The following is a 20,392-nucleotide window of genomic DNA, read 5'->3' as shown; positions in this document are numbered from 1 at the left end:
TCTCTGTCTGCCTGCCTCTCTGCCTACTTGTGATCTCTGTCTGTCAAGTAAATAAATAAAAATCTTTTTAAAAAATTAAAATTAAAAATTAAAAAATAAGGCATAGACAGTATAGAGTTTACTGGATTATGTTTAAGAAAGGAGAATGAAATACATATTTGCCTGCTTATACTTTCATGAAGAAATACTAGAAGAATTCACTAGACTAGTCAATAGTGATGCATACTTGAAGAAGGAACAAGAAAAAAGGGGGCAATATTTCTCAATGTAAGCTATTATTTTTTTTAACTTGTTAAAGACTGTCTTTCCAAAAAGGGGGAATATTTTTAAAAAGCAGTTCCACAAGAATTACCTCCTTCTCTAATGAAACCCAAGGGAAGTTTCTGACACAATAGTTGCATGCAAATAGATTATGAGTTTAACTGTTAAACTTCTCTAAACACAAACTTCTACCTCTATGATATAAAAAAAGATTTTAACTTTTAATGAAGATAAACAGAAAAGTGATTCTTATAGACACTAGCTCTTCATACAATTTCTCAAAATACATCTATGACACAGTAATTTACAAAAAAGCTCAGTAATATGACCTCAAAAGTGAGTGAAAACAATCAAACCCTTCAAATGTTGTACAATTTCACTTTTTTGTATAATAATCGATAAAAAGACTAAAACTATGGCAGTGAGAAGACACACAGCACAAGGTATTAAAAGCCATCAATTTTAAAGAGAGGTATTCAAACTGGTATACTCACTAGGTTATTTTGAAGACCCTAAACTCGGTTTCTTTTTTTTGTTGTTCTCCAAATTTTAAGAATTGGATTAAATTCTTTTTATCTCCATCTATTTTTTAAATTCCACGTATCCACAGGAATGTCTACACAAGTGTTTCTTTTAAACATTTTAAGAAGGGTGAAAGTAGGGGTGCCTGGGTGGCTCAGCGGGTTAAGCCGCTGCCTTCGTCTCGGGTCATGATCTCAGGGTCCTGGGATCGAGTACCGCGTCGGGCTCTCTGCTCAGCAGGGAGCCTGCTTCCCTTCCCTTCCTCTCTCTCTGCCTGCCTCTCTGCCTACTTGTGATCTCTCTCTGTCGAATAAATAAATAAAATCTTAAAAAAAAAAAAAAAAGAAGGGCGAAAGTATGCCTATTAAGAAATACATTAATTAAAAGTTAAAACAACTCACATATGCTTACTTACCTTGAAAGGTTTGTCTCCACTGTGCGTCAGCATATGCCTCTGTAACCAACTCTGACTGGTTGACGGAGTGTTATATACTTTACAACCTTTCCATAAGCAAACAAATACCTGTTAAAAGAAGAGCCATAATAATTTTCATCACTTATTTCAACAGTTTTATTCCTTGTAAATTCAAATGAACACATTGCAAGTCTTTAACTGACAAAAAAGAGCTATTAATGTATGAATCAAGCAAAATGCTTAAACTTCTGAACTTCCAGTATGAGGGGCATGGTTTTAACCCTTTTATTCCCCCGTAAGGCTGCCATGCAATTCCTTCGTTGGGGACTGACAAACCAATTCCAAAGGGTCATTGAGAAGGAAATATACAAAATATTAACAATATATCCCTAAGGAATCAGGACTACACACCATTACTTTTATATTTACTACATGAGGGAACAAGCATGTATTAATTATAAACATCAGGAAAATATAAGAGTATAAAGAAACAATAAAATAAATCAAAATAATCAAATATTAATTTTTGAAGATGAACTTCAAAAAATGAGTAATTACCAAATTAAATTTTCTGCTCTTGATTCCTTATTCTTACATCCATACTAGTACTCATTTTTACATCACTCTATTCATTAAAAATTATTTCCAATTATCTTATGAAGCAAAATCTAATATAAAATATTAAATTAATTCAGTTGCAAAGCAATGGGCATAAACTGCTCTATCATGATAGATCCATAATCTTGGATTCATATAACTGAGTGTAACTAGGTTTGGAAAGTATTAATCTAACAGCTAACAATCTAATCTTTATCATCTTCCTATTAATGAGATATCCGTTTTCTAACATTTTATTTCCATCAAAATGAACACTGAAAACTGTCCCCCAACATCAGTAAAAGTATGAATCCACTATAATCATAACCTTCAAAGAATAATAGGCTCTGCTCTTTTCTAAGGTAAGAGCAATTATAAATAGAGTGACACTTTGAAGACTTTACTGCATGTAGAACAGAATAAATTTACATACAGAACTGAAGAAACAATCATCAAATAGTTAAACTTTTTTTTTAAGCCTAAAATAACTGAATTTTTACTGAAAACCAAAACCTTTTTTATAACAGATAGGTCTAACAAAGCAATATGCTTTTGCTCTTTGACATGACCGTTATCACATATCCTGACTCCTGTAGAGACTGGCTAATTTCTTTCAGTTGAACAGATATAGAAATCATAACATTTCCTCCTTCATACTTCAAATACCTGACCGTAGTGTATGTTTATAAAATGATTCCTGAAGTTCCCACAATTAAAAGCTACTTTTTAAATATATGTGAAAAAAAGAAAAAATTTCTTGAAACTACATGTATTTATGTTGTGGAAATTAATTCATTAATGTTTAATAATGACATGCAGATGACCAGGGCCATCTATCCATTTCCTGACTCAAGACTACTGTAATTCTAAGTCTTAAATATTCAATTCAAGCAATAAACAGAAATCTGAGGTTGGTTTAAAATTCTCTCACAAGTCATACCACATAACGAAAAAAGCCTTAAAGCAAGTACCTGGTAACAAAATTAACATCATTTATGCAGTAATTTTTATAACAGTGAAGAATTCTGCTGTCTTAACTCTTAAGTAACCTCTGTGCTGAGTTACTCTCAAACAACTAACGTAAATACTCAAACACTGCCCCTACCTAACATTAGCCAACCACTACATCTGAGAGCAACAACAATGTGACTTCTAATTTCTGTTCATAGTAATAAACATAAATATGGAGACAATAGCAGACTGTACTTCCACTAGATAATAGCCTTCACTATGAGTAGGTATGGTCTAGACTCTAGATGGAATAATGTCTATTAACATTGTTAGAGCAACACCTTCAGATTCAAAGAAAAACCATAACCTTCAACCTAATGAATTTTACAGGAAATGAAGTAAGTGTAAAGAGACCAAAGCTAACTATGCTTAAATATAATACGGTGAAATATTTGGAAAATAATTCCCGGGGGTGGGGGTAGGGGAAGAGGAAGCACTAAAGTTGCACAACTAAAGAGGTACTAGAACTCCACACCAAGGGTCCATAAAAAACACAAAAGCTGAATTTCTTTCCCTAACCTATGTTAGTAAGACACTTTGGTAAAAAAGAGTTTAAAAATCTGACAAAAGGGTCTTTCTTCAAACTTGAGAGTTTTTAGATGCACAGTATTTGAAAAATGTTTTCATACCCCATTTTTAGAAACTTTCTCATTGTAAAACGAACCAAACGCCACAGGAATCCAATCCAAATGTAAAAGAAATTATTCAAGAATAAAAACTGTCATAGTTCCTCTATACCATCTTAAAATGAATTAAGATCTAGCTATATTAATAGAATGCTGAGGCACAGATGTTCATAGTGTAGTCTCTCATAATAGACTTATAAAGTTTATTATTAGATTCAACAGAAATAGGGGAGCCTGGGTGGATCAGCTGGTTAAGCGTCTGATTCTTGATTTTGGCTCAGGTCATGATTTCAGGGTGGTGAGATTAAGCTGCGGCGGGGGTGGGGGGGTGGGGATGCAGAGTGGTTGTCAGGCTCTGTGCTCAGCATGGAGTATGCTTGAGATTCTCTCTCCTTCTCCCTCTGCTCCCCCCACCCCACCGTGCACTCTCTCTCCCTCTCTTAAATATGTAAGTAAAATCTTTTAAAAAATAGAAACAGCACAAAAGTAAATGACCTGAATTCTACTTAGAGCTTTCACACTTTGCAGCAATATAATGTTAGAAGAAAAGTTAACTAAACCTCTATTTCCTTTTCCATCCAACACTATGAGCACACATTTGCTACTCCAAAATACAATGAAAATGCAAGATTATATATTATATATTCTCAGAAGGACTATTTAACAGAAAAAATTGGGTTTATATTAGACACTGGCAGTCCTTTCTCAAAATAACTGCCACCAAATTTTTCTGCCAGACTATCTTAAATAAAAAAGAAAGAAAAGAAAAGAAACACCACACAGTTAATAAAAAAATATTCCTGGACTACCAAAGAATCTTCAAATTTATAATGACCTAGCTCAAAGATACAGAGGTCTAAAATTTCAATGTTACAGAGAGGTCTGGGCTTTCTGCTGAGAAGTCCTGTGGAAAACCTTCCTTTACTGTCAGAATAGGTCAATTTTACCTTAAGGGAACTCCTTCAAAATGCCCCAAATGAAAAAGAATGGTACAAACCTGGGAACCTAGGGTAGTATAAATCTCCTTCACTTTCATCACTTGCTTTAACCCAACATACCAGAGTATTTTTCTGACTACTCATGGCTTACACCTTTGACAGCTTGTGTGACAGTATAAAGATACATGCCCTTAATCCTATCTGGCCACTAACATTTCACGCCTGGAAGTGTACAAATGAATTCAACAAAATCTTCTTTAATTGTAAAATCTACTGTAAAAAAGATTCTGGCACATTTCACTGTATCCAAGTATGCATAAGGAAAATTCAGTTAGTAGTAAGGTAAATTAAAATCAGAGCCAGGGGACGCCTGGGTGGCTCAGTTGGTTAAGCGGCTGCCTTCGGCTCAGGTCATGATCCCAGCATCCTGGGATCGAGTCCCACATCGGGCTCCTTGCTCCGCAGGGAGCCTGCTTCTCCCTCTGACTCTGCCTTCCACTCTGCCTGTGCTCGTTCTTGCTCGCTCTCTCTGACAAATAAATAAAATCTTTAAAAAAAAAAAAAAAATCAGAGCCAGTAGGCAATATAATTTATATGCAGGGGTGGGGAAAGGGGATGGTTTACCAAGAAATTAGATTCCTTTTGCAGTAAGATGATACCAAGATTTTATATAAAGCACAAGATATACCATCTAAAGTCAGGAAGGGGTTGGATGATTTCATGGATCCCTTAAACTTTAATATTTCTGAGAAAAAAAAAACCAGCTTACTCTTTTATAAGATGTGAAAAAAAAGAAGAGAAATAAGGTATTTTTATATATAATTATTTTGTCTCAAATCAGTTTGCTCTTCCAAGAACTAAAATGACAGCTATAATTTTGTATCCCATTATTTTTAGCTACACTAAATGAACATTTTCAATTTTCTCCGTTAAAAGATATTTAATAAAACAGAGGACAATAATGTTTAATAGAACACTCAAATTATAAGAATTAAGTATTTCTTCTTTATTACAAAATATATGACCAATTTCATGTTGTTTGAAGATACCAGATAGGCAATCAAAACTCAAAGTGACCTCCTAATGATTTCACTTCCTAGGGCATTCCAATTTAACCATGAGTGTCTGTAAATGTCATTTTTACATAGCATACAGAGGTAAATGACCTTATTCAAGTCTTTGAATATCATCCCTCCCCCCCCAAATCTCCCTTGGGCCCTCTGCCCTCAAATACCCAAGAACATATACAAACATGAACTTAATCAAATGACACATGTAAAATAACTCCTACATCAAGAAACAAACAGATTTCTTTCTGGAAACTCTTTTAAAGTGAGAAACAGTTAAAACAGAAAGAACAGAACACTAATGGATGTTAATGAACCACTGAAATCCTACAAGATGAAGTTTCCCCCATACCAAGACTTCAGTGGATATTAAGAGGACACTGGAATTAGGAATACTGGTTAGTAAAATAGCTCAGTCTAGTCTTTGAAATCTAGTCATGCATAGAAGTATGGACCCAAGAACACAATTCTACTATCCCTAAGAAAAAAAGGGTGTTTTTTCCTTTGCTTCTTTGTTTTTGTATTTTAAATAGGAACAAACACTTTTAAGCGTTCTTCCCTCCACACACACTTTAAGTGTTCTTATGAAAAAGTACATTTCGGGTGCTTGAAGGGCTCAGTAAGTTAGGTATCCGACTCTTGGTTTTGGCTCAGGTAGTGATCTCAGGGTTTTGAGATTGAGGCCCTGGTCGGGCTCTGTGCTCAGCACAGAGTCTGAGACTCTCTCTCCTGCTCCCCGTGCCCCCACCACCAAATAAATAATCTTAAAAAAATAAATAAATAAAAGTTACATTCATAATTTGGTATTTAAAGGGTTAGTTTAACTTTTGAAATAGAATATAATCACTTTGATATATGAAAAGATCAGGAAAAGCTAAACTCTACCCAATTTCAGCCTCCAAATATCATTACAATCATGTGACATGGCAACATAAAAAGCTTAAAGGGAGGGAAAGAAGTTTCTAAGCTGTTACTTAATGGTTTTATTTTCCCAAGGTGACAATTAGAATGGGATGAGAAAAAGAACAGGAATAATATAGTATTTAGATCTTGCTAACTTACTGCTCCAATAAAACTCATCTTAATAATTAGAAGCATAAAATCCTCTAGAGGTACCAATTTTTTCCTCATTTGTTTCTGTTCCATCAAGACAGTTTAACACTTGGGGTAGAAAGAAGAGAAATAAGAAATCTAAAAAACTAAAATTGTGTCATGAAAATCAGCTGAATTACATATATATAAGATATCTAGAACAGCCACAATTATGAAGACAGAAAGTAGAATAGTGGTTACTAGTTGCTGGGGAAAGAAAGGATTAGGGAGCTCTTGTTAAATGGGTACAAATTTCAGTTTTGAGATACTGAAAAAATTCTGGAAATGGATAGTGACGATGGTTGTACAACAATATGAATGTACTTAACGCCTCTTTTAAAGTTCCCTTCAAAGAGGCCATTCAAAAAAAAAAAAGTCCCAACCGACACCCACTCTATTTTAAGCACAAAACCAGATCAAGATTTCCTGTTACATAGTTGTGTATAGATTTCAAAGTTTCATTCATACTTTCATTCTGAAAGCTTAGTCTATGTACCAGTGAGTGGTATGTAAAAAGTGATTTCAACATATTTTCTCCATTCCTCTGATTCTTTAACATTTATAGTTCAGCAATTAATGTCCTTCAAGGATCAGGGCTCCTTTCTCTGGTCAAAACAGCATTAATCCTAAAATTAGCCAATCTTACAATAAAGTAATTTATGAATATGCATTCAAGAAATGACATGGGGGGCAGGGAGATTCATTTCAGCAAGTTTATACTAATAGAAATACCAAGACTTCATGCTTAGCTCTTTGATATCAATTAAGTAAATACACCTGCAGTGATTACATGATAAAGTCTGCACCTCTATTTTTTCTACAGATCCTTAAAAGGCTAAAAAACTTTCTCATAAGGCTGTACACCACTCCTCAACATGTAGGATCCAACAATTATAAATGTGAAATTCTTCCACACCTACTAAGAGAAGCCCAGTAATCTACACTCTGATGATCCTATATATAGTTGCTAAGTTGAGTAACTAAAAAAGCATCATGCTATGGCTCAAAAGGCTATCTTACTGATATATTCCAAGTGACATCAAGCACTGACTCACAAAAGGCAACTCTGTAATAACTAGGAAACCAACTTGGTTGACAGTTCACCCTAAAAATCTGAAATATGAGAGAAGGGAAAAGATTATTAGAAAAGTAACCTAACCATTGAGCTGGGCTGTGTTAGAAAGTGAAAATACCATATGATGGGCAAAGTTCATTAATATACCATCTGTCATCAAAATCAAATCTACTAAGACAAATCTTTACTTATCAAATTCATGTAGTCAAAAGACTGCTGACACATTACAACATATTGTGACAAAGGCAAAGATTTCTTAAAAGAAATTCCAAAGCACAAATATCACCAGTTAAAATGTTGAAGACATGCTTATATGGTTGCATGTTTTTTTAAAAAAAGATCAATCAATGCAACCTTGGAAATAGTTACCCACTTTCTTAAACCATAATGATCTTAACCATTTTAATATCAGTATTATCTCAATAGTGGTGGCAGGCTGATAGGAAATTATGTGGCCTAAAGCTTATCTGTACTTACAATGTGGCATTAATTTCTGGAAAATGCACTTAAAAGTGTGGTAACTATTCAAGACAAACCTAGTAAAGTTGAAAAAAATTTTAAGGAACATTATAATACTTTGATCCATTATACTTTGGACTCACCTAATTTATTTAGCTCTTAATTCACTATCCAATAAAAATTATATAAACGGACACAATTAAATGCATTCCTAAAAGGGAATAGGTCAATTCTCACTAATCATTTCTATCTAAGTCAGCTCTGTTAAAACCTGGGAAAAGATGATCAGTTCTCATTCACAATACGAATGCAAGGTGTCATTTAACAGAACTGTATATATTAATCCTGGTACCAATAATCTCTCCAGTTAATTTCAGCATCAGAGATCATTTAGGACCACTCTAACAAAAGAAATCCTAGACAGTGCCAACTCCTAAATGTCCTCAACTTAAAACATCAGTAACTTGGAATAGGTGGCATTCGTTTATTATATTCCCACTATATATTAGAAAGTCTAATATTACCACTATATTTTAGAAAATAGAATTTCTTCCCACTATATTTTAGAAAGTCTAATTTTGTCTAAAGGCAAATTAAAATCCAACACATATGTTCTCTATTTGATTCCATCAAGTATGTGGGAAATAAAAAAGTTGTGAAAAAATAAAGCCTGTGTAAAAACAATCCAAAATTACTTTGAGAAAAAAAGCCTAACTAGCAATTATAAATTAATAAAACTAATGAAAACAGGGAGTGAAAAAAAGAAATGACAAAACCAACCCCTCCTCGCTGACCATCTACATGTATGGAACGGATGTGATCTGCCAGATCTGGACTAGAGTTGAAGCAAGCCTGGCACTGGTCCCAACAACAATTATAGGCAATATTTTTGCTTGAAGAAGTAGTGCTTCCTTGTCCATTCATCATTGCTGGAGTTGAACGCCCACTGGATATTGTGCTGTCTACATCCATTATAGTACTGCTTATGCTACAAAAGAAGAAAAAAGGCTGTGTTATTCCTAGAAATTCACTAACATGAATATGATCTTATAAATACTTGATTAAGATTACTACTTAACATTCTGCTCCATACAAAGCATACTAACCATATTTTCTATTAGAAAACAACACTGATTTGAAATTATTTAGTTGGCAATAAAGTACAAATCAAGTAATAGTTTCCAGCTATAAATAACTGAGAACCAAGAGTATCTTTACAGTTCTGTAAATCACTTGTTAATCCAAAACCTTTTGTCTATTCACTAATCTGAGGATTCAACTGCTTGTCACACAGCCCACCTCTCTCCATCTCAAAGAAGTTTGGGAAACTGTGCTGTATTTTCTCTTTTAAATATAAAAACCAGGGACACCTGGGCGGCTCAGTCAGTTAAGCATTCAGTTAAGCATCCGCCTTCCACTGAGGTCATGATCCCAGACTCCTTGGATCAAGTCCCCCCCTAGGCTCCTTGATCAGCAGGGAGCCTGCTTTTCCCTCAGCCTACTTCTGCTTGCCATTCCCCCTGCTTGTACTCTCTCTCTCTGACAAATAAATAAAATCTTTTAAATAAATAAATAAATAAACGAGAAGAGAGAAAACTGGGTCCAAGCGAAGTTTCCCTGATTTTACTGAAGTCCAAATAAAATGTCTTTGCCTGGCCCTCAATTTTTTTTTTTTTAAAGAAAATCACTTATTAGTAGAAATAGAGTAATAGAAGTAATTCTGAACGCCCAAAGTTCCATATCTTAATAAAATGTAACACACTTTTGCCTCCCTTTTAAAAGTAATCAGTTTAGGGGAAGCTCGCTGGCTCAGTCAATAGAATATGTGACTCATCAAATAAGTAAATAAAATCTTAAAAAAGGGAATCTTTAGAGGTCCCAGTGGCTCAGTCGGTTAAGCATCCAACTTGGCTCAGATGTCATGATCTCAGGGCTATGAGAGCAAACCCCACATCAGGCTCCATGCTATGCAGAGCCTGCTTGGGGTTCTCTCCCTTTGCCCCTTCCCTTGCGCTCATTCTTTTTTCTAACATAAATGCATAAACATACTTGTTTAATTAAAAGCAATTCATTAAAAAAAATTTTCATTTTAGTATCTTCCCAATACAGAAACTATAGGAAAATAGTTTCAACCACAGAAGGGTCAACAGTAAGAATGTTTGCAGGTTAAAATCCATCAAAAGCTATGTATCTACTTACAATTTAAGTAACAAAAATTATGAAAGTTCTATTAACTTTTAAGGGGTATGCTTCCCTACTCCAAAGTTATTACAGAAAATTTCAATGACACAGAAAAGTATATCTAAATCTGAACTTGACAATTTTCATTTTGTCCTATTTGCTGTATTTTCCCCCCTCAATCATCTGCAGGTTGCAACATGATACTTCAGCCACAATTATTTCAGCATACACCTTCTAAAAATAAGAACATTCACCTACAACCAAACTTATTTGCTGATATGTAAAAGTCAAAATAAATTTTAACTTATTAAGTAAGCTTCTCTTGTTTCCCCCCACCTCCTCATTAAGGAAGCTTAATAATGATTTGTATCTACACCCTATGCACCCATTTAAAAAAAACTAGCAAGGGCACCTGGGTGGCTCAGCTGGTTAAATGACTGCCTTCAGCTCAGGTCATGATCCTGGAGTCCCTGGAGGATCAAGTCCCAGCATCCAGCTCCCTACTTAGCAAGGAGTCTGCTTCTCCCTCTGCTCCCCACGCCTGCCTCATGTGCACGCTCTCTCTCTCAAATAAATAAAATCTTTAAAAATAAATAAATAAAGTAACTACCAAAAATGTTTCTGTAGGTTGCTTCAGACATGAAAAATATCTCAGATTTTACTTTAAAGAATGTTCACATAAGTTCATCTGGCTATCTACCAGTCAATATATATATTCCAAATGTAAACTCTAAAACTTATTTTAAAACTCTGTAATCTTGATTGAACCAGTAGAGCATGTGACTCTTGATCTCAGGGTTGTAAATTTCAGCCCCACACTGGGTGTAGAGATTAGGGTTTTTTATTTCCCCTTTATAATCTCTATTAAACTCTCAAATGCAAATCACCTCTTGAATACCTGAACATTTATTCATATTTTTTGTTTTTTGCATAAACTGTATGTCAGTTTTTCTACACTGAAATGTGTATTTTAATTTGAGCTGTAGAAATTTCAATATATGTGCTGCCGAAGCGAGCACAAGCCTTAGAAATTTCAATTTTCCTGAGGCCCTTAATATTTTTCTTACTGTTTGTTTCATGTATTTTAAAACATTTTGACTATAAAACTCAATACTTCTGTAAACCAAAGGCAAATAAAATATTAATAGTTTTAAGTGAACCACCAAACCACTCAATTTATAAACAATCTTAGGGAAAGAAATAAATATCCGTGACCTCTTCTGATATAATCTCTAAAGTATAGCAAAGTATAAACACACACACACACACAAATGCAGGGTAGTAATGCTCTAATTTCCATACCTAAATCAGGGAGGGAGATATAGACACAGCTATCTTCTAAAGGCAAAACTTCTTTTAAAGGATACACAAACACTATCCATGTTTTTTTGGAGGAGGGAAGGGAGGGTCAGTAGGAGAGAGCTTTCACTATATACACCTTCTGAATAATTGTTAATCGCATACCTGTACTGCTTTTAAGTAAAAGTCCAAAATTAGTTGAAAATGAAACCAGAGCGACTATCTGAATTCAGCTCAGGTCACGACACTGGAGTTCCAGAATCAAGCCCCCAATAGGGCTCCCTGTTCAGCAGGGGTCTACTTCTCCCTCTGTCCTTCCCCCTCTCATGCTCTCTCTCAAATAAATAAAAAAAACTCTGTGGGGAGCCTAGGTAGTAGCTCAGTAGATTAAGCCTTGCCATAGGCTCAGGTCATGATCTCAGGGTCCTGGGATCGAGCCCTACATCGGGCTCTCTGCTCATCAAGGAGCCTGCTTCCCTCTCTCTCTGCCTGCCTCTTTGCCTATGTGTGATCTCTCCCTGTGTGTCAAATCAATCAATCTATCAACCAAAATCTTAATAAAATAAAAAAAAAAAAAGAAAATGAGGGCGCCTGGGTGGCTCAGTGGTTAAGCCGCTGCCTTCGGCTCAGGTCATGATCTCAGGGTCCTGGGATCGAGTCCCGCATCGGGCTCTCTGCTCGGCAGGGAGCCTGCTTCCCTCTCTCTCTCTCTCTCTGCCTGCCTCTCTGTCTACTTGTGATTTCTCTCTGTCAAATAAATAAATAAATAAAATCTTTAAAAAAAAAAAAAGAAAGAAAATGAAACCAATTTTCTCCTTAAATTAGATAAAGTAAAGGTCAAGAGACTCTACTTACTATAATATATATTATATTATATATTACTTAATATATCCAACTAGCAATATAAGACTATCTTATAGTCTTATATAAGAAAGTGCTTAGTGTATATTTTTTGCTTATTAATTTTACCATAGAAGGGGAACCTTGTAAGTCCAAATATCCACAAACACTAAGCACTAGGTAGTCAGTCTATGTGCAGTATCTTTCACTTGAAACACAGTACTTCATGTAGATACATATCCTCATAAAAAGATGGCATAATGCTGATGTTAAGAGCATGAATTGTGTCCATCAGTGTCAACTAAGCTGCAAATGCAACGGCAGAGGAAGTAAGAGACAGGTCCCAGGCCCTAGAAGACTTGATCAAGAGACTGTCACACAGGGAGGCCTGTGTGGCTCAGTTGGTTGAGCAGCTGCCTTCGGCTCCGGTCATAATCCCAGCGTCCTGGGATCGAGTCCCACATCCAGCTCCTTGCTGGGCAGGGAGTCTGCTTCTCCCTCTGCCTCTGCCTGCCATTCTGTCTGCCTGTGTTCGCTCTCTCCCTCTCTCTCTCTGACAAATAAATAAAATCTTTAAAAAAAAGAGAGAGAGAGAGAGACCGTCACACATGTGCAGCATACCCAGAGTCTCCCATTCCGTAGCAGGGCCAAATGGAGTCCTGCCATATAGTCCCTCTTAGGTTTTCTCCAACTTCTAGGAAGTGCCCAAATCCTAAGCCTCCAGGCTCCCTTTTGGCCCCAGACCCATGCTGGAATCAGCAGTTCTCTCCATTCCTAAGACTGATAAAGGCAACAGTCCTGAGGCAGAAAAGCACAGGAGATAAGGTACAGTTAACTTCAATTTTGACAGGACACTGAGCTAGACACAGATGTCACAGAAAAATGTTCTCCTCCTTCCTGTAACAGTAAGATATCAAGATAAGCTGAACTAGACAAAAATGAACTATTGGGATTTCATCAAGATCAAAAGCTTTTGCACAGCAAAGGAAACAGTTAACAAAATCAAAAGACAACTGACAGAATGGGAGAAGATATTTGCAAACGACATATCAGATAAAGGACTAGTGTCCAAAATCTATAAAGAACTTAGCAAACTCAACACCCAAAGAACAAATAATCCAATCAAGAAATGGGCAGAGGACATGAACAGACATTTCTGCAAAGAAGACATCCAGATGGCCAACAGACACATAAAAAAGTGCTCCATATCACTCGGCATCAGGGAAATACAAATCAAAACCACAATGAGATATCACCTCACACCAGTCAGAATGGCTAAAATCAACAAGTCAAGAAATGACAGATGCTGGTGAGGATGCGGAGAAAGGGGAACCCTCCTACACTGCTGGTGGGAATGCAAGCTGGTGCAGCCACTCTGGAAAACAGCATGGAGGTTCCTCAAAATGTTGAAAATAGAACTGCCCTATGACCCAGCAATTGCACTACTGGGTATTTACCCTAAAGATACAAACGTAGTGATCCAAAGGGGCACGTGCACCCGAATATTTATAGCAGCAATGTCCACAATAGCCAAACTATGGAAAGAACCTATATGTCCATCAACAGATGAATGGATCAAGAAGATGTGGTATACATACACAATGGAATACTATGCAGCCATCAAAAGAAATGAAATCTTGCCATTTGCGACAACATGGATGGAACTAGAGCGTATCATGCTTAGCGAAATAAGTCAAGCAGAGAAAGACAACTATCATATGATCTCCCTGATATGAGAAAGTGGTGATGCAACATGGGGGCTTAAGTGGGTAGAAAAAGAATCAATGAAACAAGATGGAATTGGGAGGGAGACAAACCATAAGTGACTCTTAATCTCACAAAACAAACTGAGGGTTGTTGGGGGGAGGGGGGTTGGGAGAAGGGGGTGGGATTATGGACATTGGGGAGGGTGTGTGCTTTGGTGAGTGCTGTGAAGTGTATAAACCTGGTGATTCACAAACCTGTACCCCTGGGGATAAAAATATATGTTTATAAAAAATAAAAAATTAAAAAAAAAAAGATGATCTGAACTAGAAGGGCACATTCCTTCCACTTATTCTGTAATATTCCTAGGATAGTAAATACATTAAAATTTTTCATTCAGTTCTCCTTCCCAATGAATACCTATTGATTCTGTAAAACAAAAGTATTTGGACAAAAACCAAAGCCAGAAAAAGCACTCTTATTCAGGTCATTACAGTAATTCTAAAGCAGTGTTTCTCAGTATTCTATGTATTACCTGGCATCTTAGCAAATGCAGATACTGATTTTGTAGATTTGGGGGTAGGACCTGAGATACTGTATTTTTTTTTTAAAGATTTTATTTATTTATTTGACAGAGAGAAATCACAAGTAGATGGAGAGGCAGGCAGAGAAAGAGAGAGGGAAGCAGGCTCCCTGCTGAGCAGAGAGCCCGATGCGGGACTCGATCCCAGGACCCTGAGATCATGGCCTGAGCCGAAGGCAGCGGCTTAACCCACTGAGCCACCCAGGCGCCCTGAGATACTGTATTTTTAACAAGCAGGTACCTGTTGATACTCCTGCTACCACAGTGTAAGTAGTAAAATTCTAAAAAATCTTTTACCATTATTACCCAAGTAAGACCCATCAGACTATGCAAGGAAATGTCTCCCATTACAAAATGATAAACTAAAGCATACACAAAAACACACTCACAGACACACATGCACACCCTGTGACAACAGATAATCCCTAAGTTTCAAAGAGCACATGCTGTTAGAAATTCAAATGCAATATTTAGAGAAGGACATGAGACATTTTCAACCTAACCACATTCCCTTTTCCCTCTTTTCCATGGGCTCTTTTCCTCTTGTTAAGAAACTACCTGGGGGGGCGCCTGGGTGGCTCAGTGGGTTAAAGCCTCTGCCTTCAGCTCGGGTCATGATCCCAGGGTCCTGGGATCGAGCCCCATATCGGGCTCTCTGCTCAGCAGGGAGCCTGCTTCCTCTTCTCTCTCTACCTGCTTCTCTACCTACTTGTGATCTCTCTCTGTCAAATAAATAAATAAAATTAAAAAAAAAAAAAAAAAAAAAAGAAACTACCTGGGGACGCCTGGGTGGCTCAGTTGGTTAAGCAGCTGCCTTCGGCTCAGGTCATGATCCCAGCATCCTGGGATCGAGTCCCGCATCGGGCTCCTTGCTCCGCAGGGAGCCTGCTTCTCCCTCTGACTCTGCCTTCCACTCTGTCTGCCTATGCTCGCTCTCGCTCGCTTGTTCTCTCTCTGACAAATAAATAAATAAAATCTTTAAAAAAAAAAAAAAGAAAGAAAGAAAAAAGAAACTACCTGGCACACCAGACGTTTTTACCCCAACATCTAAAGTACACAGATTTTATGAAAATGACTTCCTCTGAGAATTCAAGGGCCAAGTCACTCATACATATAATAGACCCTTCTTTGAGAACTCAAATTACTGTCGAGCAAAACATCTGTGTGGTGGATATGACCACAGCTGAAAGGGCTGCCAACACTGAAAAGTAAAGCTTGCTGAATGACAAGATACAAGAAAAGAGAAAGCAATACATGGATGTTATATTGTCATGATGGAGGACAGATCAGGCTCTTCATGTAACAGAATAAGAAAAGTTCACTGATTTGGTTTCAGATTCCACATTGCAAACACTGCAAAACAAACAAACAAAAAAAACACTATCCCTTTTCTCAAATAGACATAAAATTAACCTTAAAAGCCTATTAAAAATAGCCTTCCTTTTCCACCTAAATATCTGCATGAGGCCAGATAGCCTTCAAATAGTTCAACCAAACAATTCATTGCAACAGACTGAATGCAGAAGTTGATATGAAAACTAGCTGTTACACCAGGTATTAAAGACATTAGATATAAAACATCATTCTTCAATTTTTTTTAAACTGGAAAAGTTATTCTATGGTAAGAAAATACTGTTTAGGCGGTGCCTGGGCGGCTCAGTGGGTTAAGTCTCTACCTTCGGCTCAGGTCATGATCCCAAGGTCCTGGGATCGAGCCTCGCATCTGGCTCTCTGCTCAGGCGGGGAGCCTGCTTCCTCCTCTCTCTCTGCCTGCCTCTCTGCCTACTTGTAATCTCTGTCAGATAAATAAATAAAATATTTTTTTAAAAAAAAGAAAGAAAGAAAATACTGTTTAGGGGTGCCTGGCTGGCTCAGGTGGTAGAGCATGCAACTCTTGATCTAAGAGTAATGAGTTCAAGCCCCACACCGGGCAGGGAATCTCCTTAAAAACTGAAAGAAAATACTGTTACATATAATTGGTTCATTTTTAAATTAATGTTTCTAAAGTTCTTGGTCTTAATTTCTGTTCCTGTAATAGTGACAAATATAACCCACATAAACAAAAGTTTTTTATTTTTTCAGTAACTTTAATAACTTTACTGAGATCTAAGTTATATTCCTCAACATTTAAGAAAACAAATGGATTTTTAAAGGCAAAAGGTCTGAGAACCACTGTTCTGGACCAAAGCTTAAATGACTCTCTAAAACAGATTGGAAAGATTATGTTCCTGAGATGGAATATTTTTATTTTATTCTGAGTGTAACTGATGAATTTGAAATTGAATCTGAGGTCCAATGGGTAGAAGCCTTATTGGGAGTCTTCTTTTCAGTTACCTATGAGGAAAGTCATTTATATTGTGGATTTTCCTTGGTATCTTTGGGTTCTTTTCTTCTCCCTGCTCATAATTTCTAAGTTACTTAAATGTCTAACTTTTTTTTTTTTTAAGATTTATTTGACAGGGAGAGCATGAGCAGGGAACAGCAGGCAGAGGGAGAGAGAAACAGGCTCCCCACTGAGCAGGTAGACCAATAAAAGGTTTGATCCCAAGACCTTAGGATTAAGACCTGAGCCAAAGTCAGAACTTAACCAAATGAGACACCAAATGCCCCTGAAATGTCTAACTTGAAAGGAGGGTTGAAAACAGGGGCCTGAAGGTACATGGATGTATAATTTGAATACAAGTATAATTTACTCTTGTCACTCATAAAACTTTAAATATCATAATTTCCTATATATATGTGATTGATTAGAAAAGTTGGAGATCTGTACTGCATATCTAATTTAGGCCTCCACATATCCATTTACATAAAATTAGATCTGCAAATCACACCCTTACGCCTTACCCAATTAAATACCTTCCAAGAAGACTGTTATTTGCTACATGCTCTCCCCTCCTAGGGAACTAATAACAAATTAAAGGGCTGACATAGAACAATACTAAGAGTTTTACTGCTTGGGGTGCCTGGGTGGCTCAGTGGGTTAAGCCTCTGCCTTTCGGCTCAGGGTCCTACGATAGAGCCCCACATCAGGCTCTCTGCTCAGCGGGGAGCCTGCTTCCCCCATCTCTCTCTGCCTGCCTCTCTGCCTACTTGTGATCTCTGTCAAATAAATAAATAAAATCTTAAAAAAAAAAAAGTTTTACTGCATTTTTACTGATATAAAGACAGTTCAGATCATTAAGTAATGATATTTTTCAAACAGAATTTCCCTACTAGTAATCCCCTTTCATAGTTCTTGATCAGTAGAACGAAGTGTAGTATCTGGAGACTGAAAGACAAGTTGCCCATATCTGCAAATCAAATTTTCAAGACTAAGCAGCCAAAATAAAACAAAGAGGGGCCCCTGGGTGGCTCCTCGCTCATGCTTTCTCTCACTGTGCTCTCTCTGGCTATCTCTGCCTCTCTCTCTCTCAAATAAACAAAATCTTTAAAAAAAAAAAAAAAGAAAATTGTTGAGGACACCTGGGTGGCTCAATCGGCTAACTGGGTTAAGCTCAGGTCATGATCCCAGGGTCCTGGGATGGAGTCCTGCATCAGGCTCCTTGCTCAGAGAGAGTCTGCTTCTCCCTCAGCCTGCTCTACCTGCTGCTTGTGCTCACTCTCTCTGACAAATAAATGAAATCTTAAAAAAAAAAAAAAAAAAAGCTTAAAACATTTGGTGAGAATGACAAAAAAAAAAAAGAATTAAAGAAACAAAATAAGGAGGGGCGCCTGGGTGGCTCAGTGGGTTAAAGCCTCTGCCTTCAGCTCCGGTCATGATCCCAGCGTCCTGGGATCGAGCCCCGCATGGGGCTCTCTGCTCAGTAAGTAGCCTGCTTTCCACCCCCCACCCCGCTGCCTGCCTCTATGCCTACTTCTGATCTCTGTTTGTCAAATAAATAAAATCTTTAAAAAAAAGGGGGGGGGGACGCCTGGGTGGCTCAGTGGGTTAAGCCACTGCCTTCAGCTCAGGTCATGATCTCAGGGTCCTGGGATCGAGTCCCGCATCAGGCTCTCTGCTGGGTGGGGAGCCTGCTTCCTCCTCTCTCTCTCTCTGCCTGCCTCTTTGCCTACTTGTGATCTCTCTCTGTCATATAAATAAATAAAATCTTTTAAAAAAAAAGGAAACAGAATGAGGAAATTTTGTTTAAATACTAAAACTGACATAAACTTGTAACATTCATTTTTAAACTGCACTTTGAATTCAAATTCACTTAAGTTTTACTGTTCTGACTTACTTTATAAATTAATGTAAAATTTTTGAACTTCTAAAAAATAATACTAATAAAATATCATTTCACTATGTCTTGGACATTGGGGTTCCACACAAAAACTTCATGGGGGGGGGGGCACCTGGGTGGCACAGTGGGCTAAACCTCTGCCTTCAGCTCGGGTCATGATCCCAGGGTCCTGGGATCGAGCCCCGAATCAGGCTCTCTGCTCAGCAAGGAGCCTGCTTCCCCCTCCCACTCTGCCTGCCTCTCTGCCTATTTGTGATCCCTCTCTGTCAAATAAATAAATAAAATCTTTAAAAAAAAAAAATCATTTGGGGGAAAAAAATTTCATCCACTACTCAGTCTGTAAAGTGTTTTTAGATTGTTTATTTTCTAAACAATAGTCCTAAAACTGTCAAACTACAAGCTATGAAATGGATAGTACTTTTACATTAAAAAGTTAGAAACAACAACAAAAACAGAAAACATGGAGCTGTATCATACACAGAATAAGTGAAAGAGAGGATAAAAAAGTGCCATAAACTTAAAGAATGTAATAGGAAGGGGCACCTGACTGCCTCAGTCAGTGGAACGTGCAACTCTTGATCTGGGGATTGTGAATTCAAGCTCCACACTGGGTGTAGAGATTACTTAAAAATAAAATCTTAAAAAATGATAATAATAATATAGTAGGAAAACAGGATGATCAAGACATCTAACTACTTCCTTCCATATTTGGAAGTTATTGAGATTCCACAAAGGAACTTTCCTAATCTCTAAAGAATCAAGGCTGTTTTATTTTTGTTCTTCAATGAAAACCATACAATCTTTAGAAAGACTTAGGTTTATAAGCTCCTATCTTGCTATAAAACAAATATTCTATAATTCTTACTTTAAAAAGAATGAAACACTGTCTTGCATATGGACTGAAGAAAATGGCATGAGATAAAAGGAAATAAAAATTCTGATTTGTAACTTACATTTAACAGGATCACAGCAAGCATTATAAACTTAGCTTAATTCTAACTGGTAATAGCTTTACACAGAAATACATATACTATACATAATTTTCAAGGTATTTATCAAACTGTAGGTAAACAGCTTTATATCCACACACCAGGGATCCGTAATCTAATCACCCAACTAGGTAAGCTGTTACTTGACTAACAGGTTATGTTCCTGTCATCTATGAAATTGCTACTCATTACTAGAATGATTACTCTATGTTTCTCCCATGCTTATAATCAAAATTATTAAAGGCTAAAATTCAAAAGAGTGCCAACCATTTAGGACAAACCTGTATTCTTGAAAAGTGTGAAGCTGTATACCTGACATTATATGGATAATATACAACTTTAAGAGTAAAATTCTACTATTTCTCAACTCCATTTGTTGGAATGGACTATAATTTTGTGCCCTGCTCCTTATTCTAGACATTGACAATGGGACTGAAAGTCATTAAACTAAACAAGTTAAAGGAAACAGGCACTTCAAGAAAATTATGAACTGTCTGCCCGTTACATTTTATG

At 36.8% G+C, this 20,392-nt stretch overlaps 1 protein-coding gene across 1 annotated transcript in view; it reads right to left on the bottom strand.

Moving 5' to 3' along the window:
- The window catches only part of AEBP2 (AE binding protein 2), a 63,079-nt gene that overhangs the window by 29,779 nt on the left and 12,908 nt on the right, over nucleotides 1-20,392 (bottom strand). The window contains exons 2-3 of the mRNA XM_082740648.1: nucleotides 8,844-9,051; nucleotides 1,199-1,306 (exon numbers count right to left, since the gene is read on the bottom strand). Coding sequence (XP_082596774.1) covers nucleotides 1,199-1,306; nucleotides 8,844-9,051 — 316 coding nt within the window. The remainder of the gene's footprint in view (nucleotides 1-1,198; nucleotides 1,307-8,843; nucleotides 9,052-20,392) is intronic.

This window comes from Mustela nivalis (genome assembly GCF_964662115.1).
Source record: "Mustela nivalis genome assembly, chromosome: 7".
Classification (NCBI taxonomy): Eukaryota; Metazoa; Chordata; class Mammalia; order Carnivora; family Mustelidae; genus Mustela; species Mustela nivalis.
Note: the sequence above shows the minus strand (reverse complement) of the source record. Positions and strands in the feature narration are given on the sequence as shown.